This window comes from Girardinichthys multiradiatus, chromosome 15, assembly GCF_021462225.1.
Source record: "Girardinichthys multiradiatus isolate DD_20200921_A chromosome 15, DD_fGirMul_XY1, whole genome shotgun sequence".
NCBI lineage: Eukaryota > Metazoa > Chordata > Actinopteri > Cyprinodontiformes > Goodeidae > Girardinichthys > Girardinichthys multiradiatus.
The window spans coordinates 36,952,349-36,970,195 of record NC_061808.1 but is presented as its reverse complement, the minus strand read 5'-3'; the positions used below and the strand labels follow the sequence as shown (position 1 = coordinate 36,970,195).

Genomic DNA, 17,847 nt, shown 5'->3' with positions numbered 1-17,847 from the left:
CTTGAACTTTTCAACCTTTTGCCACATTTCAGGTTTCAAACATAAAGATATAAAATTCAAATTTTTTGTGAAGAATCAACAACAACTGGGACACAATCGTGAAGTTGAATGAAATTTATTGGATGTGTCAAACTTTTTTAACAAATAAAAAACTCAAAAGTGGGGCGTGCAATATTATTCGGCCCCTTTACTTTCAGTGCAGCAAACTCACTCCAGAAGTTCAATGAGGATCTCTGAATGATCCAATGTTGTCTCAAATGACTGATGATGATAAATAGAATCCACCCAAGAGCCAAGGCTTTACTACCAAACACCCTAGGGCATCCAGGTCTTCCTAAACCGGGTGAGATTTGCTAACTTGTGTGGTACATCTTGCCCTTGGAGACCCTACCAGGGGCCAATACTCCAAAAAACATAGCTCCCAGGATCATAGAGCAACTAGAATCTCTCCAGCATGTTCAGGTTAAAATACCTAGAAGGAAATAAATAAAAAAACCATGAGATCTCTTTGCAATTGAAAAGACTGAAATCCGATTGAAATCAAAAAGCAATCGAATTACACATTTATAAATGAACCACACAGGACACCGAACATTTCTGTAGAGATTGTATTATATTTCCAAAAATATATGTACAGTCTATTACAAAGGTTACAAAGCAAAAAGAATCATCTATGTAACAAGAAATCGTCTAATTAAATCATGTCACATTTCTGCTGTTGGGGAAAATACTTTTTGACCAGTGAGTATTCCCAATACTTTTATCACAGAAAAATAAATAATAAATCAATAATTTGCATTACTGTACAAGAAACTAAAGGCAACATGAAAACAAAGTCTAGAATAAAGATGAAAATCCTATCAGCCATCTTTGGTCCTAAATGAAAAACAAAATATGTACAACTGAAATCTTGTGGATGACAATAATTCATCTGTAAGATACAAAAATATAGTGCATTTTCAATGTATTCAGAGATCTCTACTGAGTAATAGGTGTAAAAAAAAACAGTTTAAATAAAATGTACAAGTTTTACATTTCAAACATACTCAAAGATCCACTCAAAGCTCAGCTCTTTCTGATACAATCCACCACCTCCCCAAAATAGTAATGTCCAGCTGCTCAACATCTTGATTTGAAAAATAACTTGATACTCTGTCATTCCTGATTTCAGCCACTGCTCTGTTACCTGCATGTTTCTGCTTTTTTGTCTTTTTTGTGTTGTACTTTTTAAAAATAAATGTGATTTTATTATTTTCTCTCACATGAAAATCTTTATATTCCAGAGCAAAGCGACCTGAATAAGAGCATGCCAATAAAAGGAGAAGAAACCGACACTATGGTGGTTTTTAAAAGTTGCAGATGATACAGACGCTAAATCGATTGTAACCTGGCGTTAATCTCAATTTGGCTTCAACTGCGCCTCTCAACCTCAGGGAAAAAAACAACAAAAAACAGAGGCTTTCTACTTATGGGAGTGAGGCATCTTAGAGCCGGGTTTGAAAATCAAACCATGAAGTAAAGAGCTGGGTGAGAGAAGAGGTGGTGTCTGTAAACTGGGGAGTTTTGTGCTGACTGAATGACTTCATGCCTGTGTTCAATTGAAAGGTCTGGCCGAAACCCAACTGCTGAGCTCTGCTGTATGGATAAAAGGAGGGAGAATGTGACAAAGAGTTCTGGTCAGGGCTAATTCCTGGTGTTGCCTCATAAAGGGTGAGGCCCACAGTGCAAAAGATCTGGTGTAAGTGTGTAACCTATGTCTATTTTAAGCCAGAAAAGGTGGGGATATATGTATATCTCACTCTATTAAAGTTCCACGTTCAATTTTTAAAAGAATAAATCAGTTTGATTCATTTATTCCGATGTGGTTTGTTAATAAAGCACTTAAATAAAGGGGATTTGTGAAGTAATCAGTTGTGGGCACCTTACCTGCTTTAGGCAAAGTGTTTATCAGTGAGTTTATATAAAAAGAGAAATTTCTGTGCCAGAAACTTCAAGTAGAGTTGAATAATTGTTTTAGGTCAGATTCTCTAGGTGTAAAAAAGAAGATGTCAGAATTCAGAGCAAAAGAGAATTCTGCGTGTAGCATGATACAGACTGATGTGAAGCTATGTTCCCTGCTGGAGAGACAGTGTTGTATTTTTGTCATGTTCTCTCCATGGTAACAATAACAGGGTATGATAATGACAAAATACAGATAACGTTTTTCATCTCCATAGCAGATTTAGATTTAAAATGATATTCCTACATCCATTAAGTTTGTTTTTGACATGGAATGAGATAACCATCTCTCAAAGGACAAATCCATACAGGAGTAGCAATTTTGATAGTTACATTTTATTAAAAATTACATATATAAGAAATTACTCATATCCATATTAATAATCGATAAAAAATATTTACTGGAATTACAGCAATCAAATCCTTCATTAAATGCCTGAGCAGCTATTTGCTATTTCCACTGTTTTTTGACACTTTTGGAAGGTTGGAAGGCCTCCATGCAGTCACCCTAATTTTTAGCTCCCCTTACAGATTCATTCAGGATTGGCTGTGCCACTTCAAGACACTTCATATTACGTCCAATCAGAAGTAACTTGTTCTAACCAATTTATGATATTAGTTGTCACCTGTTGGATGGTTTTGGCCCGATATCGTACCGTGTTCCTCGAGGAAAAACAAGCACGAGTCTGTTGAATAGGACGTACAGCCAATCAGAAAGAGAAGTGACAGAAACACATATGGGAATTACTCTGAACTCATGTTGGATCTCAAGAGGGTTTGCAAGATTTCCTGCCTGAAATCTGAATGTTTGTATGTGAAATTGTTAATGCATGGTGTACTGTGTTTAACGTGTGGCTCTACACCACACACTGTACAACCAAACCTGTTATACCTATGATTTTTTATCGTCACATGTGAGGTCTCAGGTTTTCAAAATCAGCCGACAATTAGAAAATTCTGCCGTGTGAACCAGGCATTAGTATTAGGGTTTTGAGACAGAACACATTTTGTGACGCGTGATGTAAAATGCTGTTGCCCTTTATATGACCTTTAGCCTCAGCATGTGTTATTTTCGTTTAGTCCCATGGAGAGGATTAGGGAAAATGGTACCAAACTCAACAACAGTTAGCAGCCCACAAACCAGCATTGGTTTTTAACTGTATGACATTGTTAAGTTAGATTTTTTTACTGCTAAAATCTGCTGTTAAGGAGCAAGTCTGATTAGCCATTAGCTTTTCTCTGCTACGTATTCTCTTTCGTTTCCTGCTATCTCACTTCCCTAAAATTTCAGACTTTACTGCAGGTAAGGAACCCGTTTACACAAAATCAGTTTTTAATACAGATGACATTTTGTTAAATATGACAATAATTAGCTAACTTAAATCAAATACCAAAAATATCTTAACTGACTGAAGCACCAATCTTTACTGTGAATTTGCTAAATTGTTGGAAAGACATCAGAATAATTTGAAGGTTGTGTTGCATTCACATTTTCTGTACATATTTCATTGCAAGCATCTGTCATTGCAATGCAGTACTTTTACTTTTAAATTGGAGTGGGATGTTTGGTGTTCAGGACACACAGGTCCAGACTCCAGCCTCAGTAAACCCAAACCTTAACTTTGTTGGATCTGCAGCAGATTCTTAGTCAGCTGCACTTCAAATACAGAAGCAGTTTATTGACCAATTTGTGGCAACATTTTACTTTATTCATAGATTTTTGATTGTGTTTAACTGCACCTTGTATGGAAAAGTTTATTCTTTCATGTCAGTTGATCTTTCTATGCCCAGTAAGAAACAGTTGCTGTCACAGGTTTTGTTTCCCTACGAACACTAAAGTAAAACCATTTTTTTCTTTTTATTAACATCAGCTTACATTACATCTCCTGATTTCAATGACTGGATTTATCTGCCATTTCTTTTAATCAGAAAAGTGTAAATGCACAGAGATGCCGCAGGGTTTCTAAAAGATTCTAACTCCAGCTTCTGGTGGTTTTACTGCTCCCTAACTGCTCAAGGTTGAGATCTGTGGTTCTGCTCAATGTCCTGGAGGTGAAACACGAAAACCTTCAGGAAAGGGTCACGATTTTTAAATACTGGGATTCCATTGAGGTTACAGCAGCAGTGAAAGGAATTGCTATATTTTTTTGTTGGTGAGCACTACTCCCCTTTACATGACAGCTGGATACATTTTTCTATCAGAGAAAATTGCAATAAGTCACATTCAGCTAACAAGAAAATTTTTTTTGTTTGTTTTTGAAGTAGAGACAGATGGCACCAAAGAGGTTGATCAGCTTTAAAACACATTGTTCACCCCCCACATGCCCCTGCTTCTGCTCCGTTTTCCACACAAAGTCACACGGAAGAAAAGAGAAGCACATTTCAATGCATGTTCCGTCACATCCACGTCTGTGAGGGATGAGCAGCGGAGGTGCATAAATAAACAAGAGGAGCTGCGCGGCTGCCTGCAGAGCCAGGACGGAAGGATTTACCAGCCAGGCCTGCGTCTGACGCAGACTCCATCCTTTGGTCCCGCGTTTTTTTCAGACCCCAACCCCGTAGGAGTTCTTTGATTTCTGGGTGGTGCAATGTGTTGGAGGATGATGTTAGCATGTATAATTTGCACCTTTTTAGAGTTTCAAATGGTGCCACTTTCATCTTCGCAACAACTCAGTTCGACATTTCCATGCCATGTTAGATTTTCATCAAATGTTTACCATATCATAGCGGCAAAACACAACATGATTATTTCATTTGATGACTTGGCACGGCACATTTCTCAGTGCTCTCCAAAGCATTTTAGGTCACAGAGGTACATTCCTTTTCCTTTTTTGGGGGTGACAGAATCTTTCCAAAGGTTTTGTCAGCACACAGCAGCACACACATGCTTTTAATACCTAGCACCTTAAAGAATCTCTGGTGAAGACTGTCTCTCCCTGGTAATTATTGCTCTTTTCAATCAATCTCTTCCCCTCTGACTCTGTCATTCCTGGCAATCATCTGAGTTTGTGCACACCAGATCAAGTCACAGATAAGAAGACATGACACCACACGAAAAAGAAAACAAAAAAAGTGACAAAATCCATCAAAAGGAGCCACAAAAAGCATCACAATTAAAAGTACCTAAAACATCAGCCATACTAAATCTAAACATGTTTTAAGGCAGTATGACATCTCCTCTGTTCTGGGGTCCACCCCTAAACATTACCTGCAGCTGAACAATTTCCAAAAACAAACTATGTGCAACATTTTAGGCAGAATGATTGCAGAACTATAGAGTGGCTGCAAATTGAATACAATCTTTGAACTGTGCTCGCAGATTTTCATCAGTAACTAAGTTCTAAAACATTGTGTCCGGTTGTGAATACTAAGCCAAACAGATATTGCTTCTCTGATATAAAAACCGAGTGATTACAGGAAAAATTTGCCCCTTTTTGGTGGGCTGCAAACAAGCAAGTCAGGATGCAATTGTGATGTCAAAAGCACGTTACAGTAAAAACACAAACTGCAACCAGCTCAGTCCAGCACGACTCGGCACAAACAGTACCTTTAAATCTGCAATGCAAAGCTCCACCGGCATCTGGATAAGAGTTACCCTGTTGACACATCCAAGGAGAAGAAAGAAAAAAGTCCTGTGGATGCCACAGCATTTCCTTGTGGCAAGCACATAGAAAATAAAGACTTTAGAAAAAGGAACCAAAACTAGTTTTTCTGATTTGTAAAGGAAATCCACATCTATGGTGTTCGCTTAATTCAATCATTAAGGTAATAAAACTCCTTTCCAACTCGCCCTTTGATATGTGGTTGAGTTCTTAAGCGCTTCTACAAATAGGAAGGAAAAAAAGTCATCTCATACAGGTAGTTGCTTTTTGTTGCTGTTTCTTGCCCTTTTACTCTCTTTAGTGCCCTTTGAAGAAACGGACCTCATTCCCTAGCCGAGGAACAAAGGAATGATTTCCCTCCAGACGCAGCAGGAGTCAGACACAGCAAATTTCCGTGTACTTTGACCATGGTGCCGGGTGCGACCCAGGCGCTGCTCCAGATAAGTCCTGCTTGAGTGTTCTTGCCCTGACCCAGGCGTCCCGTCGCAGCTCGTCACACCTGGACACCTGTACCGTGAAGATGCAGCATCTGGGCTCTCATAGTCTGTATGCTGCTCATGATCTTTTTCTGGTGGCCCACTAGTGTGATTCCCAAGCTCATCACATCCCTGCAAGACAAGACAACACATCCATCATTGCACAGAGTTATGGACTCAAGCGTCTTTTCATTGAGCAGATTCTTACATCATGTACAGCGGGGAAAAACAGTTACTGAACTATTTGTAAGTAAATACATTTCTATTAAAACGATTGACATGAAGTTCCCACCAGAAGTTGGAAACAACTCATACACACAAAGAAAACAAGCCCTTCCATTAGGCATAACAAAGTGGAATGACACATAAGTACAGATGAAGAAAAGATGCTGCATAAAGGCATAGAAAGCCATATCTGCCACTATTTAGAAATGAGTTAATACCAGCTAGTTTAGTCCTAATTAATCATCAATAAAATGGCTTCTCATTACCAAGATATTGCACGAGACGCATCTCATGTTGCAAAGAGCAAAGAGCTCTCTCAAGATCTTCTAAACCTTATATCAAACCAACTAATGGCATTGGTTGTAAGGCATATTTCTAAACCTCTAAATGTAACAGTAAGCACTACTGGGGCCATAATCTGGAAGTGGAAGAAACACAATTTCACTATAAACCAGGCATGACCAGGTGCTCCTTGCAAGGTTTCTGATGGAGGGTAGAGGAGTCAAAGGAATAATCAGGTGAGTTTAGAAAGACTTGAAATTAGCAGATCTAGAGCAACAAGTAATACATTCAACTGCAACGACCCTCACACTCAGTGCACAAGAATAAACTAATAAGGAAAAAGCAAAGTGAAGCTTGGTAGAGTTTGCTGCAGAATATTCCTACAAGTCAATAAAACACTGAATATAGTCTGGTCAGAGGAGACCAAAACAGAACTCTTTGGAGGAACAGTAGCTACGTTTACATGGACATAAGAAATCGAAATAAACGGTCGATCGGAATGAAAATGTTTCATGTAAACATGTCAATTGAAATATTCTGATCAGATTCGGCAGGATCGGAATTAAATTGTAATCTGACTGAGAGGGGTGGTTTATGCCGATTGACAATCCGATTGACAAGCATGTAAACGCTTAACAGGATCAAGTTATTCTGAATGAGGAAAGCTGACCTGAGTGCGCATGTGCGCCCCATGTTTCCCCCAGCAACGCTAAAGTTTGAGGCATCACAGAACTTTGAAGGATGCTTATTTCATTCCGCTCTCTCATCCTGTTATGCAGACAGACGAGTAGCACGTGTTGCTGAGCCCGTAGCTTAATTAGGGAGTTCAGTAACGTCTCAACCATGATTAGAACCTGGTGCGATTCCATCCTGGGCGCTCAGTAGTGCACCCATCTGTTGCACTACTGCTGCGTTTGCTTTTTATGTTATTCAGCAAAGATGGGATATAAATGGGCAATCCAGTGTTTGCTTGCTTATGGAGACAGGTTTTGATGAATTGAAAACACATCCTCTTCTGTGTTTTTTTAGAGAAATTTGATAACTCTACGCATCTCAGTGGTTCTATTCTGAATAAAGCCATGTGCAAATAAACACACATCATGAACGGATTGATTGTGCGCCCATATAAACAGTGCAATCCGATTATTTTTTAGTTTTTAGTCCAAATACATTTTAATTTGATCGTGAAATTTTTGCATGTAAACATAGCTATTGACACCATACCAGCAGTGGAGCTTGGAGATGGAAACATCAAGGTGTAGGTTGTTATTCAGCACATTGCACTGGCAGGCCTCATATAATTAAAGTAGAATGAAAGGAACACCTACGACACCCGGGAACTGACATGGGGGAAAAAAAAATATATAGCGTGCGTGCGAAATACTAATTTGTGCCCACAAAGTACTGATTTGTTCCCACGAAGTAGGCATCAAGTGACCTGTGTTGCAGGAGATGTGTAACTCATAAGTGATGGAGATCAGTGTACGATGGGTGTGTAAATGTGTATGTGTGCATACGTGCGGTGGCACGTATGCACACATACACAGTCTGACAGTCTTCTGTCAGACTGGGACCACGAAGAAGAGTGCAGAGAGAGAACAAGAGTGTGTGTACGGTTGTGTGTTTTGGCAGTATGCACGGCGACGACCGGGGAGGAAGTTCAGATGGCCATGGTACATTTAATGTGCAGTCAGTGTGCAGTTATAAAACTAAATCAAACTATCCGTGTCAATCCAGTTGTTGTTTCGTTCCTCTGTATGTTTGAGAAAATGCGCTGTTTTAGTATTTCGTGCAAACATTATACCTATGTCTGCGAACAAATTAGTATTTTGTGCACACATTATATATATTTTGTGGACACAAACTAGTATTTTGTGGGAACGCTATGTATATTTTTTTTTCCCCATGTCAGTTCCCGGGCGCCATAAACACTTACTGTTATTATGACTATTCTTTTTAAAAATGAAAGATAAAACTGCGGTACATTTCTTAGCAAGACATCCCAAACACAACCATGGGAACTCTCAGAATCTCCGAGCAGCCCAATCACTGTCTGGAGATGACTCTAACTACAATATGGTAGGAACTGAAGATAAAAGTACATAGAAGAGGTCCTAGAACCTTCTAGATTTAAACATGTGGGAGAATGGGTCAAAATCACAGAGCAATTAATGTGTCTCGTTTCTCCCTACAGGAAAGTATTATTACTTAGTAGTCTTTGAGAAATTTAGGTAGTTATGTTTAGCACTTATTTCCTGTCATTCTACATAATTGCACTTTTTTTTAATTTATAGACTAATTTAGTTAAGATTTCTTTGAATATATGCAGTACTTGGGTTGCTATTCATAAGGCCTTTCGAAATATATTTGCTACAAAAGATTTTGAGGTGTTTAATACCTATTTCCTCACTCTAGATATGGACCATGTCAGTACGGCCTATCTGATCAAACCAACAACATTAACTACAGGTTCTTCTGTCTCTTGTTATGTTGTAATGAAGTGACCTGATTTAGCTCTGAAAATAGATATGCATGGGCAATCCACTGTTTGCTTGCTTGTGGAGACAGGTTTTAATAAATTATACAAGACAAAAGTGTTATGGAACGAGTCACTGAACTGACTCATGTTTAGGATATAATTTTCACTCTATTTCTTGAGGTACAAAATGAGAGAAGGCTTCAGATTAATTGTTTTATGTTTTTTTTTAAAATAGTTCTTTCTATCATAAAAGGTTATAGCATATATATAGTGTTAAACTAATATGCAGGGCAAAGCAGCTGGCTGGGAAATAGCAGGTCCTGTGGATGTGGATGTAAGATGAGAATGAAGTTGTTGAAAAATAAGCTCTGCTCTTGACGGTGGAACCAGAATATACAAAACACTTGTTGAGCATATACTTTGTCTTGTGAAAATGTGAATTCCACAGATTTATTAGGTCCAAACAAAAAACTATTTGCATTACAACAAAAACAAGCATGCAAAATTAAAGGGCCTGCTATTAAAATAGTTTAGCCAATAATACAGAGAGAATTACCAGTTCACTGCAACTTATTTTTAGAAATTCATGTTTTGCTATTGAGTTTGCTATTCAGTTTTGTGCTTTTCTGTCCTAACAAATATCATCCTTCTGTTTCTTTCAAAATGTTTGTCTTGATACTTTGCGTTCAGCATATTCCAAAAAAACATATTGAAAAAGCACATCAAAATAAGATGTTGGTGTATTCACACCAGGAAAGTCCTTTGGTCCGCTTGTTTGGTCCAGACCAAAAGCGAACTTTATTTTTTTCATTTGGTGCGGTTTGTGTTCACATTGTACTTTTTGCAAGCAAACTATTACTTGTAAACAAAGCCACGCAGGTGACGATCGTTGTTCCCATTGGACAGAAATGATGGGTCGGGACAGAGCACAGACCCGGAAATTGAGGAAAACAGCTGTAGACGTGCTGCGTGCAGCACCTCTGTTCTGCATAATTATGCCGTTATTACAGCTGCAATATTATTGTGAGGGTGAAGAGCAGCTCATTCAACACAGACTTTGAGACGTTCCATTTATAATTTTGGAACCCTGTCGGAGAATGCGTGCTGAACGCCGACGTTCTCTACGTGCCTTGTCCCACAACAAGCCAGTAGCATTCCTAAGCAACACACAGTTTATCAGGTATGATTACCTTACAACACACACCTTTGCTACCGGCTACGGTGGCTTTTTATGTCCAAAGAGACGTAAGCTTTTTGTAGTTGGTTCGGATCGGGGCCGGTTTGTATTCAGACCATAAGTGAACCGCACCAGAGTCTGTTTGAAAGCGGACCGAGACCACCTCAAAAAGTGGGTCTCGGTCCGGTTGTTTGGTCTGGACCAGGATTCGCTTGAGTGTATTCACACCTGCGCAAAAGATCCGGATCAAGGGGGGAGACGAACTCTGGTCCGTTTAAATCGGAAAAAAAGAGGCAAGTGTGAATACACCCTAAGAGAAATCGTGTGCTATGACTATTAATGATATATCATATAGTGTTTATGAAATCAGAAAATAATCCCCCCTGGGAAATTGCTGGATTTAGTTAAAAGGAGTTTAGTTAAAAGTTAAAACCTAGAAAAAGATGGCAATCACAACTTAGAGACACTATAAACACTGCGCAGATGTGCCACATCTACTAAATTAGTACAAGTGCTACTCAAACATTGCAGCAGTGACTCAAAAATAAGACAACCTGATCGCACACTACTCTATGCAGATGCTCTGCCTGCAAAGATGAAGATTTGTTCACCTCATTTAAACGTTTGACAGCAGGACAGTCCAACTTCTTCTCTGAATAATTTAGCTAATAATTATTTGACCAGGGCTGCACGGTGGCGCAGTTGGTAGCACTGTTGCCTTGCAGCAAGAAGGTCCCGGGTTCGATTCCCAACCTGGAGTCTTTCTGCATGGAGTTTGCATGTTCTTCCCATGCATGCCGTGGGTTCTCACCGGGTACTCCGGCTTCCTCCCACAGTCCAAAGACATGCCTGTTATGTTAATTGGTAACTCTAAATTGCCCTTAGGTGTATGAATGAGTGTGTGCATGGTTGTTTGTGTGTTGCCCTGCGATAGACTGGCGACCTGTCCAGGGTGTACCCTGCCTCTCGCCCATGGACTGCTGGAGATAGGCACCAGCTCCCCTGCGACCCACTATGGAATAAGCGGTAGAAAATGACTGACTGACTGACTATTTGACCACTTGGGGGCACTAATAGACAGTGTGTGAGACAGATGTTTGCACTTTCATCCCCAGAAGATTATTAGGAATGAGGGAAAAGCCATCAGTGTCATGGCAGAAAGAACCCTGTCTGGATTCAGCAGCACACTAAATTTACACTCTTCCTACTTTTCTCTCTTTATGTGGACGCACAAACACTATAAAAAAAAAGGATGGTCATGAGCAACATGCATACTTGATAAACTAAATAATTTGTAATACTTAATAGCTTAAATGCTTCATTTCATCATGTAGACGTATGTAAAACATGTTTTGGGTTATGCCAACATACAATGCCAAATTTGTGATTGCAGCTTTAGAGTGTGACAATGACGCAATGCAAAACCTTTGATGCCTATAACTTCATCTCCACAGAGGCAGCTTTTACTGTATTGTCAATTATCACCCATTGTGTCTCCCACTTGAACTTTCTTTTTATTAAATGGAAAAAATATACCCTGCAGGTGGTGGACCCACTGTGGGATGGCCTTGCTTCTCTCGTTCGGGTTTGGCCTGGCCGGGTCACACGAGGAGCAACCCAGCCACCAGGCGCTCTCCGACGAGTCCCAACCCCAGGCCTGGCTCCATGGTGAGACTCTGGCTCCGCCGTACCGGTCGACGTCACGTGCCTCGATTTAATCGTCGTCATGAGGGGTTCTTAAACCGCTCATTGTCTGACCCGTCACCTGCAGGGGGAACCATGAGGGACCGATGCAGAGAAGATTGGGCGGCGGAGGAAGGTGGAAACCTCGGCAGCCCAATCCCCGGATGCTTAGGCTGGCTCTGGGGACGTGGAATGTCACCTCGCTGGGGGGGAAGGAGCCTGAGCTTGTGCGGGAAGTCGAGAGATATCGACTAGAAATAGTCGGGCTCGCCTCCACGCACAGCGTGGGTTCTGGAACCCATCTCCTTGAGAGGGGCTGGACTCTCTTCTACTCTGGAGTTGCCCACGGGGAAAAGCGGCGGGCTGGGGTGGGTTTGCTTGTTGCCCCCCAGCTCAGCCGTCTAGTGTTGGTGACAGGGCTCTGACTGTCGTTTTGGCCTACAGGCCGAGCGGTAGAGAGGAGTACCCGGCCTTCTTGGCACAGAAGTCCAGTAACAAAACACCACTCGGATTCAGATCAGGGTTTCTAGTGTCTTGTAGCTATTTCCTAGCTTTTGTAGATCAATACATCATCTGCCTTTCCTGAATAGCATGGACTGTATTTCCCATTTTGAATAGTGGCTTAGAGGAATTGACCTCTGTGTCCCCGAGAGGGGCACTATCCAGCAGTGGATAGTGCCCCTCTCGGGGAATCCATTATTCTGCTGGAGACTTCAACGCCCACGTGGGAAACAACTGTGACACCTGGAGAGGCGTGTTCGGGAGGAATGGCCTCCCCGATCTGAATCCGAGTGGTGTTACTGGACTTCTGTGCTAGTCACGGATTGTCCATAATGAATACCATGTTCAAACATCAGGGTGTCCATCAGTGCCCTAGGCACCAGGACACCCTAGGCAGGAGGTCAATGATCGACTTTGTTGTCATGACATCAGACCTTTGGCCGCATGTGAGGGTCTGCCAGGAACATCTGGCGGAGCCCTTGGCCAGGGATGTATTCAACTCCCACCTCTGGGAGAGCTTTGACCAGATTCCGGGGGATGTTGGAGACATAGTTTGAGTGGACCATGTTCTCCGCATCTATTGTCAATGCTGCTTCCCGTAGCTGCGGCCGTAAGGTCTGCGGTGCCTGTCACGGTGGCAATCCCCGAACCCGGTGGTGGACACCGGCAGTAAGGGACGCTGTCAAGCTGAAGAAGGAGTCCTATCGGCTGTGGTTGGCTTGTGGGACTCTTGAGGCAGCTGACGGGTGCCATGAGGCCTAGTGTGCCGTGGCCCGGGCGGTGGCAGAGACAAAAACTCGGGCCTGGGAGAAGATTCGGTAAAGCCATGGAGAAGGACTACCGGTTGGCCTCGAAGCGATTCTGGCAAACCGTCCGGCGCCTCAGGAGGGGGAAGCAGTGCTTCGCCAACATTGTTTACAGTGGGGGTGGAAGGCTGCTGACCTAAATTGGGGACATTATCGGGCGGTGGGAGGAGTACCAATCCCTGGTGGAAACAGAGGCTGGGGACTCGGGGTTGGACTCTTTCATCACCCAGGCTGAAGTCACCGAGGTGGTTAAAAAGCTCCGCGGTGGCAGGGCTTCAGGGGTGGATGAGATCCGCCCTGAGTACCTCAAGTCTCTGGATGTTGTGGGGCTGTCATGGTTGACACTGCGTGGTGGTCGGGGACAGTGCCTCTGGACTGGCAGACTGGGGTGGTGGTTCCCCTTCATAAGAAGGGTGACCGGAGGGTGTGTTCCAACTACAGGGGGATCACACTCCTTAGCCTCCCTGGTAAGGCCTACGTCAGGGTATTGGAAAGGAGAATCCGGCTGATAGTCGAACATCGGCTTCAGGAGGAGCAGTGTGGTTTACGTCCCAGCCGTGGAACACTGGACCAGCTCTATACCCTCTACAGGGTACTCGAGGGTTCATGGGAGTTTGCCCAACCGTTCTACATGTGTTTTGTGGACCTGGAGAAAGCATTCAACTGTGTCCCTCATGATGCCCTGTGGGGGGTGCTCCGGGAGTATGGAGTCGGGGGCCCTTTATTAGGGGCCACCCGATCTCTGTACAAGCAGAGCAGGAGTTTGGTTCGAATTGCCGGCACTAGGTCGGACCTGTTCCCGGTGCATGTTGGACTCCGGCAGGGCTGCCCTTTGTCACCGGTCCTCTTCATAACTTTTATGGACAGGATTTCTAGACGCAGCCAAGGGCCGGAGGTGGTCTGGTTTGGGGACCAGATGATTTTGCCTCTTCTTTTTGCAGATGACGTGGTCCTGCTGGCCCCCTCTAGCCAAGATCTACAGCATGTGCTGGGGCGGTTTGCAGCCAAGTGTGAAGCGGCTGGGATGAGGATCAGCTCCTGCAAGTCCGAGGCCATGGTTCTCGATCGGAAAAGGGTGGCTTGTCGTCTTCAGGTTGGAGGGGAGTTCCTGCCTCAAGTGGAGACGTTTAAGTATCTCGGGGTCTTGTTCACGAGTGAGGGAAGAATGGAGCGGGAGATAGACAGACGGATCGGTGCGGCTGCCGCAGTGATGGGGTCGCTGTGCCGGTCCGTCGTGGTGAAGAGAGAGCTGAACCGAAAAGCGAAGCTCTCGATTTACCGGGCGGTCTACGTTCCTACCCTCACCTATGGCCATGAACTTTGGGTCATGACCGAAAGAATGAGATCCCGGATACAAGCGGCCGAAATGAGCTTCCTCTGTAGGGTGGCTGGGCACTCCCTTAGAGATAGGGTGAGGAGCTCGGCCATCCGGGAGGGGCTTGGAGTAGAGCCGCTGCTCCTCCACATCGAGAGGAGCCAGTTGAGGTGGCTTGGGCACCTATACTGGATGCCTCCTGGATGCCTTCCTCGGGAGGTGTTCCAGGCACGTCCCACCGGGTGGAGGCCCAGGGGACGGCCCAGGAAACGCTAGAGGGACTATGTCTATCGGCTGGCCTGGGAGCGTGTTGGGCTCCCCCCGGGGGAGTTGGAGGAGGTGTCTGGGGAGAGGGAGGTCTGGGTGTCTCTGCTGAGTCTGCTTCCCCCGTGACCCGGTCCCGGATAAGGGGAAAACGACGACAGAAAAGAAATACAATTTTGGTAAAAAAGACTACGCATATAAAAGCTTCTAATTCTATAGCTTCCTTGCACCCTCCCCCTTTATGTCCAATTAGAATTGTTTTTCAACAGCAACTAGTGGGGTTCACTCCTTCCAATATATCTGAATACTGAAGGCTGTTTAACCTGTCATACATTACATTCTATTCTGAACACTGTCGACACAAAAAGGCATTTACATTTGTGGCCTTCTGACGCTTCTGCCACTCATGGCTAAAACCTTTTCATAGTATTTACTGTACAGTTCTGGCTTTATTTAAACTTAAGTTCTTGTAAGTTTTTAGTTTTTTTTGCCTGTCATAAAGAGGGGTGCTGTGGGCTCCACATACCCTAGGAAAGGGTGGAATCACCATAGCAAGCAGTGACTAAGCCATTTTAGTGTCCAGGAGGTTTTTTTCCTGGTGTTTCATTATCAAAACAAGTTCCAAATTGGTATTAAGGCGGTTGATATAGTTAATGTAGTTTGGATATTCAACACATGCTCCATTGGCACCCTTTAAAACTGCAATCTTGTTCTCACTACAGATATGTGCAAATGAAAGACAGAGAACTGTTTTCCATCGCTTCATATCCACTTACTCAATCGACATCCTGGCCACAGACTCCAAGGAACTGTAGCCGGCTGCTGTGAAGTTGTCTCTGTATCGCTCCATCTTGATGGCTTCCAGCCACTCTCCCACTGAGCGGAAAGCAGCGAAGTCTGGTGTGCTCTGATCTAACAGGGGGCTAATTGGTCTGCAGGATGAGCACAGAGAGACATTTATGTCTAATGTGGAAAGGAAATGTTCCGCTGAAATCACAATCAAGAATAAGGCAAGACAAAGCAGCAACAAACGGCATCCAGCAGTGCAGTAAATTGGGAAAAGGAGGAAAAAAAAAATTTTGTATGGAGGCTTTGATCCGAATAAAACTCATAAATAGATGAACGATGACAGGTTCTACTTTTGAAAAATATTTTTATCAGTATCTATTCAATTTAAATAGATCATGGAATACATCTCCCACACAGTCTGCGTTTAATAAAAGTATTTTTAACAAGTTTAATTTCACCTGTGGAAAGTATGTTCTGAGTGCAAATAGAATTCATCTGACAAATGTCAGAGTGAGGGCTGGCGCTCCCACTGCTCTCCAAAGTACTAGGAACTCATTATAGAGATTGATTTAAAAGCCTTGTTATTGACCATAAAACCATATAGAGGCTGCTATTCAAATCGATTCTCCAGGAATTATCTTCTATCTTTGAACGTGAGAGACTAAATCATCCATGCAACACTTTAGACCATCTATTAATGCACTAAAATAAAAGTAGAAATACTTGATTGCCTGAGACCACCTTTAAAACGAGTTATTTAAGGTTCTGTTTCCTTACCTTGTACATGTGCCCACTGGGGTTTTCAAGGTGTTAGGATTGCGAATCATTTTATCCAGGATGCCAACGATCTGATCAAACTTTGGACGCTCGGCTCTGTCTTTCTGCCAGCAGTCCAGCATTAGCTGGTGCAGGCCTGGGGGGCAGTCCATGGGTGCTGGAAGGCGGTAGCCTTCATCTATTGCCTTTATGACCTTAAGAACAGAGACATTACCATCAGCATTTCATATCATCCTATCATAGCTGTTTTTCTGAGCTGTTTTAGCTCCAATTTACCTCAAACCATAAACATATAACTCTTCTAAGGATAGCTTAACATAGGCAGTGCCTTGGAATAATACACCCCTGGAACCACAAACATTTGCCGCGTCACAATCACAAACTTTAATGCCTTCTTGGGAGAATTTATGTGAAAACCAACACAAAGCAGGACATAACTGTGAATTCAGAGGAAAATGCCAAATGGTTTTCAAAGCATTTTACAAATAAAAATCTATAAAGTGTGTGATGGATTTAAATTCAGCTCCTTTTACTCTGATATAACCCAAAATAGCTAATTAGAAAAATGGAATTAATCTATGTGAAATTAAATCTGTTCCATCCAATCTTACTGAGCTTGAGCTATTTTACTAAGAAAAACAGTCTGTAGATTACAAAGAGACCTCCAAAAGACTTGCAGCTATGATTGCAGCAAAATGCGATTCTAAAAAGTATAAACTGGATACAAATCAACACTTCTCTGATTACTTTTACTTTAACACCAGGTATCATTGGAGTTTTCCTTATTAATACCTATAGCCAGTAGAGTAAGGAAATAACAGCTGTAATCCTTTTTCAAGTTTATATGTCAGATATGTTGAACACAGGAAACAATTAAGAAATAAAAACAGAGCAGTTTAGAGTAGCTGCCGTAGTAAATGTTAAGATTAAAGTGTAGTAACCAGTAATAATTGTAACTAGTACAGTACAGTTCAAGTCCTAGATGATAAAAAAAAAATAACTTAATTTATAGTCAATATTTATCAACCAAGACAGTTTAGTTCAATGTACCCAAAGTAATGTAATTAAACAGTGTAAAGAAATCAAACTTCCCTTTATATTGCACTAAGACAGTCCGATTCAGTACTCATATTGTGGCGGAGCAGCTGCCCACTTGTCTCAGGGTGTGAAAGTGGATGTTTTTTGTCTCAGTACAAAGGGGTTCATCCCACATGCTTAATAAAAACATATGGAATTCCTTGTGTACTATATTGAAATACATTTAATAAATTTGTCTTGAAACAAGAGGGAAATAGCTTTTCTTTAGGTACCTAGAAATCTTATCTAATTATGCTTCCACTGTCTAGTCACACTTTCTACACCTCATTATAATTCAGTAAAGGAAATGAGCACCGATCTATAATGAATAAACAAACTTTGATTTCATGGTTGTAAGAGCTTATGAAAAATATTCAGCTCAGGCATTTTACAAAG

General features: G+C 42.2%; 1 protein-coding gene across 4 annotated transcripts in view; it reads right to left on the bottom strand.

The window, feature by feature from the left end:
- Positions 1-594: 594 nt before the first annotated feature.
- Positions 595-17,847, bottom strand: part of epha7 (eph receptor A7) — a 121,754-nt gene continuing 104,501 nt past the window's right edge. For all 4 annotated transcript variants that reach the window (XM_047387694.1, XM_047387695.1, XM_047387696.1 and 1 more), the window contains exons 15-17: positions 16,375-16,568; positions 15,585-15,740; positions 595-6,208 (exon numbers count right to left, since the gene is read on the bottom strand). In XM_047387694.1, coding sequence (XP_047243650.1) covers positions 6,094-6,208; positions 15,585-15,740; positions 16,375-16,568 — 465 coding nt within the window. In that variant the 3' untranslated portion in view covers positions 595-6,093. The remainder of the gene's footprint in view (positions 6,209-15,584; positions 15,741-16,374; positions 16,569-17,847) is intronic.